Source organism: Bubalus kerabau, chromosome 4 (assembly GCF_029407905.1).
Source record: "Bubalus kerabau isolate K-KA32 ecotype Philippines breed swamp buffalo chromosome 4, PCC_UOA_SB_1v2, whole genome shotgun sequence".
NCBI lineage: Eukaryota > Metazoa > Chordata > Mammalia > Artiodactyla > Bovidae > Bubalus > Bubalus kerabau.
This window is the reverse complement of record NC_073627.1, coordinates 92510466-92521087: the sequence shown is the minus strand read 5'-3', so window position 1 is coordinate 92521087 and position 10622 is coordinate 92510466. Positions and strand designations below refer to the sequence as shown.

Below are 10622 nucleotides of genomic sequence, written 5' to 3'. Positions count from 1 at the left end.
AAGGGAATACTAAAAATCTATAATATTTCTTTCCTTTACCCCTGGCTATCCATTCACAGACACACTTGAAGCATGTCGGTAAAACCACAAAGGTAAATGGATGATAGAACACCTCTTTTTATACCTAAATAATAGGGACATTTAGTGTTGCCAGAATTGCTAACAAACACCTGGAACAATTTTCTGTAATTCTGTCTTGTTTTATAGCAGCATATATTTCCTTTTATTTTCCTAAGTTTTTTTTTAAATCTACAGTCGTGGTCTGTTTTAGATTTGAGATGTTTCTGGATAGGTTTTTTAGACATAGAAGTGAATCATTTTAAAATGCAGTTCTCAAACTTGTTTGCATATTAGAATCACCTGGGGATCTTATAAAAATTCCAAAGCTCAGGCCACATCCCAGAACAATTAAATCATAACTTCTGGAGCGAGATACAAGCTTCAGTAGTTTTGGAGTCTCTGCAGCTGATTCCAATATGCAGACAAGTTTGGGAACCAGTGTTTTAAATGAACATTGGTCATGCCTCTGGTCTTTATGCAGGTGAAAAACTCAGAAACAAATTTACAAAAGTAGTTAGAAAGACCAAATCTGCATTCCTACTTCTTTGTTATCTCTTCTAAGGTTTTCTTCCATGTTTTCAAAAGCAATTAGAGATAAAATCCTACTTGGCTTAAAACCCACTAAGTGTTTATCAATGTCTTCCAGGAAATTCTGGTTTCATCTACTAATTATATCTCATAAGTGGGTACTACCACACTTCATAATATAGTGGTACATATTTACTCATGTGTATGTATAGGTGAATAAATACATGAAAGTTAAGAAATACACTCAGTTCAATTTTGTCTTCTTAATGCATATCAGAAGGTCGTGTATTTTAGGAGATGTATCACCATATCTATTAAAATATAGGGGTCGTCATTTTAAATTATTTAGCAGTGAAACTCAGTTTTACACTGTAAGGATTATATTACATTTCCTGCCTGACAGAACAATCTTAGGAATCACTCAAATGCAAAGAATTCTCAAACTATTAGAAATCCTAAATGAAGCTTCAGGATTTCAGAATATTGTATTGGATTGGCCAAAAACTTCATCCAGATTTTTCCATAATGCTTGTCTTATGGAAAACCTGAACAAACTTCTGGGCCAACCCAAATATTTCTTTTAGATTTTCATTGTCTGAAATATAAAAAATTTAACTTGGATAGTGAGGAAAATAGAGCTTGGTCCTTTATATATTTGTATGATACTATATCATCATTGCTGCTGCTGCTGCTAAGTCGCTTCAGTCATGTCCGACTCTGTGCAACCCCATAGACGGCAGCCCACCAGGCTCCCCTGACCCTGGGATTCTCCAGGCAAGAACACTGGAGTGGGTTGCCATTTCCTTCTCCAATGCATGAAAGTGAAAAGTGAAAGTGAAGTCGCTCAGTCATGTCCGACTCTGAGCGACCCCATAGACTGCAGCCTACCAGGCTCTTCTGTCCATGGGATTTTCTAGGCAAGAATATTGGAGTGGGGTGCCATTGCCTTCTCCGATATCATCATTACCTTATTAATATTTGTTTCCTATTATTGTATAGCATTACAAAAGCATGATGTCAAATAACAAAAAAAAAAATACAATTTAGTAACAAGTGTGGGGAACAAGCACAGATTAGGGGAGTCCAGTGCCTAACAATCTGTGGAGGACTCTTTAAGAGATTTGAGGCAAGAGGGAGTTTTAAAGCACTTTAGAAGAGGCCAGGGCTTCTCTGGTGGCTCAGTGGTAAAGAATCTGCTTGCAATAAGGGGGACATGGGTTTGATCCTTGTGTCAGGAAGATCCCCCGGAGAAGAAAATGGCAGTCCACTCCAGTATTCTTTCCTGGGAAATCCCATGGATAGAGGAGCCTGGTGGGCTAGAGTCCATGAGATGGCAAAAGAGTTGGACACAACTTAGCGACTAAACAGCAACAGTAAGAAGAGGCCAAGCAGAAACAGAACATGACTGACTAGAAGATCAGGGATTTTCTTTTAAGGCTAGTGGGTAAGGTAAACTAGCTGAAGCTGGGTTGGGGGATTGTGATTGGTGTATGTTAAATTTCCTTGACAGTGATGTATTTTGCATTAATGTTTTGATGATAAATTTGGTTTTGATTACTGACTGGGCCAGGCCACTGGGACAACTTGCATTTTGTGGGTCCCAATATACGAATTACCTTTATCTTGATGGGTAACAATCAGCAGGGGTTGTTAATACTTTGAAGAAGAAAAGCAGAATTTCAGCAAAACATGTTTATCAAATCTGTGGAAAAAGAGACAGTGAAAGGGCTGGAAAATACATTACAAAATAGAATCAAAATCCCCACAGATCACAATAGACTGGGAAGATATAGTTATCCAAAAGATGATAGGGTCCTATACTTGGCTATAAAATGCCTAATTTTCAGCTATACAGTGGGAAAAATATGAGACTTAATGTATGTAAAAATATTTTAGGGGGTTTTGTTAAATCCTTTATGTCTCAGTTCATAATGCATGCTGGAAAAGCTTACACAAATTTAGTCTGCATCTATCAGGACTTCTCATAGTACACCTGAAATATGAAATTAAATTCTGGACATAATGGTCCATCAGAATAAGCTGGTGTTCTTTCAACAGGGATCAGGATGGGAAAGCATCTCAAAAACATTTATGTTAAGAATATTAGATCAAGCTAGAGATGTTTTTCTTAGAGAAACCACTGTTGCTGGTGTCATATCAGTTCAGTTCAGTTCAGTCGCTCAGTCGTGTCCGACTCTTTGCGACCCCATGAATTGCAGCACGCCAGGCCTCCCTGTCCATCACCAACTCCCGGAGTTCACCCAAACTCATGTCCATCGAGTCGGTGATGCCATCCAGCCATCTCATCCTCCGTAGTCCCCTTCTCCTCTTGCCCCCAATCCCTCCCAGCATCAGAGTCTTTTCCAATGAGTCAACTCTTCACATGAGGTGGCCAAAGTACTGGAGTTTCAGCTTTAGCATCATTCCTTCCAAAGAACACCCAGGACTGATCTCCTTTAGAATGGACTGGCTGGATCTCCTTGCAGTCCAAGGACTCTCAAGAGTCTTCTCCAACACCACACTTCAAAATTATCAATTCTTCAGTGCTCTATGTCCAAATAGATCATCCATGTAGAAAAGGGATTGGACTTAGATTTCTAGTCAACATTAACACTAGTACTTCTAATCTTCTTCCCTTTATTTTTTTTACACAAACTATTAACGTACTATTTCAAACTATTGACACACACTGTGTGTAAAACTTAATCCTCTTATTTCTTACTTGTACCCCCACCCCACTAGGATGAAAGCTACCCAACGGCAAGGATTTCCTTAAGTATTTTATTAAATGATGACTACTCATAAGAGATAGAACTAAGATCAGGGGGTGAATGGCTCAGAGATTCAAATTTTGTCCTACACTAAGAGAAAACTTTCCTTTCTGTTAGAAACTATTAAAACTTTCTGCCCTGGCTCAGAAAGTAGTGAGTGTTCTAACCTTGAACATATCAAAACATGTGCTTCCTGAGTTTTACACTTAGAGAAATACTATAGAAGTGATGCTGGCAAGCATGTGATATTACATAATCTAAATTCTTGATGAGATTTTATAATTTAGTAAAATCTATTTACACAAATTTTCTCTCAATATATTTAGACTAACTCTCTCTTAACAATGAGAACTAGTAAATGTTCAAATTAAATTTACAGCTATATGTATATATATGAACCTTGTGTTATTATTTAGTCTTGAACTTAAAAGAGGTACATTTAACAATTCTTCTTGGGTTTTATGTCTCCCCCTTTTTCCAAAATTAGTGATTCTGAAACACAGAACTTACGAAATTTGGGAACAATTATTGTAGAAACATCCCAAAAAATAAGTCCAACAGAAGACAGACAAGACCAGAAAGAACGTGACCAAACGGAGGACAGCCAAATGCAAGGAAAAGAAATAGTACAGATATATCCAAATGTAGAGGACAAGACCCCAAAGGTATATAACAGTTTTGATTAATTATAGACTTTTTAATTTCATCTCGTGTCATAACTTGAATCAGTTTTTCTTGCCAGTGATTTAATGTGAATCCTTAAAAATTGTTTTCTTTGTAATATGCAGTGAAAATACTCACTTTTAAATAATTTTCAAGTACTAATTTGTTAAAAAATCTTTTGCATAGATAAAAATGTAAGTAGATATAATTTTCCTAAATATAAATCTTAAAGTATTTCAGCCAGAAATAGATGTGATAATAAGTTCATTACTATTATCAGGTACAGAAAATATACAAAGAGAAGAAATTTCTGTTTTTATATTAGCTTTCATAATAACAAATTTAGTCTGACTAAATCTTTGAATTTCTAATTTCTACCTAATATAAATACATTAGGTAATGTATATACATGTACAAATAAATACATACTGCCCAATGTATTTATTTTATTTTTCTGATTTATTTCTTATTGCATGCTAATGTATTTTATTCCCCAATATATTTTAAGTCTTAAAATATTAATCTTCTAAGACAACTTATTCAGTAATTCTTATTACTGATATATCATGTCATTAAAGGTTTACTATTTGGCATAGATCAGTGAAAAACTAAGAAAAGATAATTTTATTTTGTTTTTTAAAAAAGATTAGCTTGAATTAACCTGTAAGGTTCTTTAAAAACCTTGTCTAAAGCTGTTTATTTTTTGAGATCTTGCCAGAACTTTGGAGCAAAAAACTCAAGAATGACTAAAGTTTATCTTAGTTACTACCATAATAAAGATTAGATGAAAAATTATATGCTAAGTACCTGCTGATTGAGTGGTTCATTGAGAAATAGTTTTTAAAGAAATCTATTTTGCTATACATTATTTGGTTGGAATTTTTGTGTAACTGAAGTTGATTATGTACAGCTTAATGAATTTATAAATAAAAGAAACTCATAATTCTATTCATAAAATAAATGAACGTAGTATAAACTACTTTGAATAGATCTATGTACATTGTTGGGAGTCAGAAAATTATAGTTGGTCAAATTGTACCAATTGTATTTGGCAAATACTAGAACTGCTCACTTACTTCCAAGGTAACCATTATCTTAATTTTAGTCACTCCCCTTCTTTTCTTTATTGTTTTATCTCTCCTAACATTATGGTTAATTTTGCCTGTTTTTGAACTTTATGGAATCTATATTTTATTTTGTCTCTGGCCTTTTTGTTCAGTATTATGGGGGATATGTTCATTTTTATTGTTGTATATTATTTCACTATCGGAATATATCACAGTTTATATACCCATTCTACTACTGAATTTTGGGTTGCTTCAGTTTGGATTTCTTGTAAATGATGTTACAATGAATATTCTTGTAAACACAAGTATGGGCATTTCTACAATGAAATGCCTAGGGGTAGGATTACTGCACCATAGATTCTGTGTTTCTAAGATCTTAGGTGATACTGTTTTCCAAAGTGCTGTACCAATTTGTTGCGTACCCTAGCAGGCTATGAACATTTTTAGTGCTTCTTATCAACCTGTGTTATGTTAGTCCTTCTTATTTCAGCCACTTTTGTTTGTATATTGAGGTATATTATTGTGAGTTTAATTTATGTTCTATGATTACTAATAAGGTGTTGAATACTACTTCTTTTAATTATTATTCATTTGGAGTTCTTCAGTGAATTGCTTCCTTAAGTGCTTCCCGCTTTACAAATGAATTGTCTGTCTTTTCCTTATTCATCTGGAGTTCTTTTGTATACTACATATGATTCTTCTGTTTATCCTATATTCTGCCCTATGCCATCCTGTGCCCTTTCACTCTTTTTAGTGGAATCTTTTGGGGAATAAAACATCATAATTCTAATGTGGTCAAATTTAATAATTTTTTCCTGTATGAATAATACTGTTTTATGCTCTCTATAAATTTTTTACCTACTTCGACTTCAGTATTTTTCTACTACCTTGTTGCCTGTTTCTGTATTGTCTGATTTACTGTTTTGAGTGTGACCTCTGTGTCTGGCATTGATATTTACATATGGTGAATGATAGGGATTCGGTTTTACACTTCCCCCACTCTGTGCAGTAGCACCACCTTTGCTGTAAATCAGGTGTGCATATACATGTGGGTATGTAACTAGACTTTTTCTTCTGTTCCATCACTATATTCATCTATATCATACTGTCTCATCACTGTTATTTTATAGTAGTCTTAATTGATAATAGAACAAGTCTCCCATCTTGTTTTCATTTAAGAGTCCCTTCAGTATTCTTGGTCCTTTGTTCTTTGGAATCAGCTTCTCACAAACAAACCTTTGGGATTTTGATAGGGACTCTATCAATATAAATTAATAATAAAACAGTGAGAAGATTCTGAAAAGTGGAGAGGAGACACACCAAGTAGGGATCTCAGAATTGGAGGAACAACCTGGTTAGTGAGGTCTCTGGGTTTTCATTTTGCCTCGTATATCCTGGCCTGGATGCTGAAGAAATTTGCAACTTGGAAAGGCCAGTTGGTCAGATGATAGAAGCCCCCTATAAAACCCGGTTCTCTCTAGTCAAAGAACCAGGAAATGGACAGCCCAGTAAAACAGAAAACTTTTACATAATAACTGCCCTACCCTAGCCAAACACCATGGAAAAAATTGCAATCCTACCTCTACCCTCAACCAGTAAAGACCTAGTAAGGAACACACACTTTTATCTCACTTAGCTGTAAGAAGGCATGCCTTCTTCTCCTTTCAGGACCCATTGAAGAGCCATTGGTAATGGCTCTTCCCTTTATGCCATTAGAGGTCACACAGGGAGTTGGACATCCATCTGTATCCAGCAATGAAGAGATGGCCCTTTCCTTTCCTAACAGAGTTTCTCTCAATTTCAGAGGTCAAGTGCAGAGTTGGGGACTTTCATAACCTCCCGTATCTATAAAGCCTCCCATACCCTCTCCACTATGTGAAGAGAGGCCAAGTGAGGAACAGAAACAAGATCATGCTCCAGTTCCCAACCAAGGTGGTATCAGCAGAGGTCTTTGGGGAGCCCGAGCTTTCACCCCCAGTGATAATGAGGTGCCCCTTACCAACCAGGATATCATCAGAGACTGGACTTCCATCCCCAGCTGGGAAGTACTAAGGAATACACCACCTAAAATGTCCAGAATATAATTCAGAATCATTCATCATACCTAGCAACCAGAAACACCTCAACTTGTATGAAAAAAAGATAGCAAGAGAAGCTAACAGCAAGCTGACACAGCCATTCAAACTGTATGATAGTAGTTTAAAGTAACTATCATTAAAAATGCTTCAAGAAGCATTTACAAACAGGCTTGAAACAATGAAAAACTAGAACATCTCAAGAATGAAGTAGAAATTCTCATCAAAGAAATAGAAGATATAAAATAGAACCAAATGGAAATTTTAACAAAAAAATAACAGCTTTGTGTTCCCACCACAAAGGATGTCATCAGTGCCCACCACTCAATTTAATGTCAAGACTGGTGATACCAAGCATCCCCCAGGAGGGGAAGAAAGGTTTAACACTTACATAATGAAATAGAGAACCTAGAAATGGATTTACGAGTATGAAAAATAACTGATTTTTGAAAAAGGTGTAAAACAGTTCACTAGAGGAGACAAGTAGTGCTGGAAAAATTGGAGATCCCTAGGCAAAAAAAAAATAATGAACCTAAACCCCACACTTTATACAAAAATTAACTTGAAATAAATCACAGATAGTGATGAAAAGATAAAACTTTAAGAAGAAACCATAAGGGAAAATCTTAGAGTGTTTAAACTTAGAACTTGCTGAAGAGTTTTTATACATGTTATCAAAAACATGGTCCTTAAAAGAAAACACCAGTAGATTAAACTTCATCAAAATTAAGAACTTTGCCTTTGTGAAAGACCCTGTGAAGGGGGTTAAACAAAAAAACACCATGATACAGACCAGGAGGAAGTATTTATAAAACCATATATTTGACAAAACACTGATATCTTGAATATATAAGGATTTTTATTGAGGCTCAACAGTAGAAAAATAATTCAATTAGAAAAGAGGCAAAAGACATGAACAGACATTTCACAGAAACGAATAAATGGATAGCAAATAAGCACATATAAAGATGTTCAACATCATTAACCATTAGGGAAATAGAGATTGGAACCCTGATAAGATACACATCTATTAGAACAGCTAAAATTAAAAAATACCAAGTGCTGACAAATGCAGAGAAATTGGATCTCTCATATAGTACTAGGATATCTCTCATATAGTACTGTGAATATAAAGTGGTACAGCATTCTTGGAAGCAGTTGGTAGTTTCTTTTAAAGAAAGTATATGCTTCCCATACAATCCAGCCATCTTACTCTTGGACATTTATCTCATAGAAATTAAATTTATGTTTACCCCAAACAGTTACATCTGTACATGAGTGGTCATAACAGCTTTCTTTCAATAGCTACAAACGGCAACAAAACAATTTTCTTCAATAGCTGAATAGTTAATCCATACTATAGAATACTACTCAAGAATAAAGAAGATATACAGGCTTTAGCTATATGTAGTGCCCTAGCATTGTGACCTCAGATTTCTCATCTGGAGTTGGAGCCTAGACTTGCCTTTCCTCCTACATCCTGTGTTGCTATTTAAATGAGTTTGAAGATCTGTGCGCAGATCAAGAAGCAACAGTTAGAAATGAACATGGAATAACAGACTGGTTCCAGATTGGGAAAGGAGTATGTCAAGGCTGTATATTGTCACCCTGCTTATTTAACTTATATGCAGAGTACATCATGAGAAACGCTGGGCTCGATGAAGCACAAGCTGGAATCAAGATTGCTGGGAGAAATATCAGTAACCTCAGATACTCAGATGACACCACCCTTATGGCAGAAAGCAAAGAAGAACTAAAGAGCCTTGTTGATGGAAGTGAAAGAGGAGAGTGAAAAAGTTGGCTTAGAGCGCAACATTCACAAAATGAAGATCATGGCATCCAGTCTCATCACTTCATGGCAAATAGATGGGGAAACAGTGGAAACAGTGGCTGACTTTATTTTTTGGGGCTCGAAAATCACTGCAGATGGTGACTGCAGCCATGAAATTAAAAGACGCTTACTCCTTGGAAGAAAAGCTATGACCAACCTAGACAGCATATTAAAAAGCAGACACATTACTTTGCCAATACAAGTCCGTTTAGTCAAAGCTATGGTTTTTCCAGTAGTTAGGTATGGATGTGAGAGTTGGACTGTAAAGAAAGCTGAGCACTGAAGAATTGATGCTTTTGAACTGTGGTGTTGGAGAAGACTCTTGAGAGTCCCTTGGACTGCAAGAAGATCCAACCAGTCCATCCTAAAAGAAATCAGTCCTGAGTGTTCATTGGAAGGACTGATGCTGAAGCTGAAACTCCAATACTTTGGCCACCTGATGTGAAGAACTGACTCATTTGAAAGACCCTGATGCTGGGAAAGATTGAAGTTGGGAGGAGAAGGGGACGACAGAGAATGAAATGGTTGGATGGAATCACTGACTCGATGGACATGAGTTTGAGTAAGTTCCAGGAGTTGGTGATGTCAGGGAAGCCTGTCCTGCTGGGGATGCAGAGTCAGACACAACTGAACGACTGAACTGAAAGATCAAAAAGGATTATCAGTTGGCCTGTATTTTGCTGGCCACTTTGCTTATTGCTTGACTCTGAATTTGTTTGTTTGGGCTGCAACGCACGACTTGTAGGATCTTAGTTTCCCAACCAGGGATCAAACCCAGGACCCCAGCAGTGAAAGCGCAGAATCCTAACAACTGGTCCACCAGGGAAATCCCTCTGAATTCTTGCTTTACTTTATTTTTGGCCTCAGAATTTACCGTAACACTTTGTCACATTTAAAACATGATTTAAGTGTGCTTACTTCAAAGTATATTTCTGGATTTCTCATGAGTAGTAACACTGGAAATGGAAGCCTCTTTTTAATTTTAGGTCCAGTTAATTTGATACCAACCACTGGATCATGGAAAAAGCAAGTGAGTTCCAGAAGAGCATCTATTTCTGCTTTATTGACTATGCCAAAGCCTTTGACTGTGTGGATCACAATAAACTGTGGAAAGTTCTGAAAGAGATGGGAATACCAGACCACCTGATCTCCCTCTTGAGAAATTTGTATGCAGGTCAGGAAGCAACAGTTAGAACTGGACATGGAACAACAGACTGGTTCCAAATAGGAAAAGGAGTTCATCAAGGCTGTATATTGTCACCCTGTTTATTTAACTTATATGCAGAGTACATCATGAGAAACACTGGACTGGAAGAAACACAAGCTGGAATCAAGATTGCCGGGAGAAATATCAATAACCTCAGATATGCAGATGACGCCACCCATATAGCAGAAAGTGAAGAGGAACTAAAAAGCCTCTTGATGAAAGTGAAAGTGGAGAGTGAAAAAGTTGGCTTAAAACTCAATATTCAGAAAACGAAGATCATGGCATCTGGTCCCATCACTCCATGGGAAATAGATGGGGAAACAGTGGAAACAGTGTCAGACTTTATTTTTCTGGGCTCCAAAATCACTACAGATGGTGACTGCAGCCATGAAATTAAAAGACGCTTACTCCTTGGAAGGA

The 10622-nt window shown here is 36.5% G+C and overlaps 1 protein-coding gene across 3 annotated transcripts in view; it reads left to right on the top strand.

The window, feature by feature from the left end:
* The window catches only part of CNTLN (centlein), a 341713-nt gene that overhangs the window by 245461 nt on the left and 85630 nt on the right, over positions 1-10622 (top strand). For all 3 annotated transcript variants that reach the window (XM_055577973.1, XM_055577972.1, XM_055577974.1), the window contains one exon: positions 3847-4024. In XM_055577973.1, coding sequence (XP_055433948.1) covers positions 3847-4024 — 178 coding nt within the window. The remainder of the gene's footprint in view (positions 1-3846; positions 4025-10622) is intronic.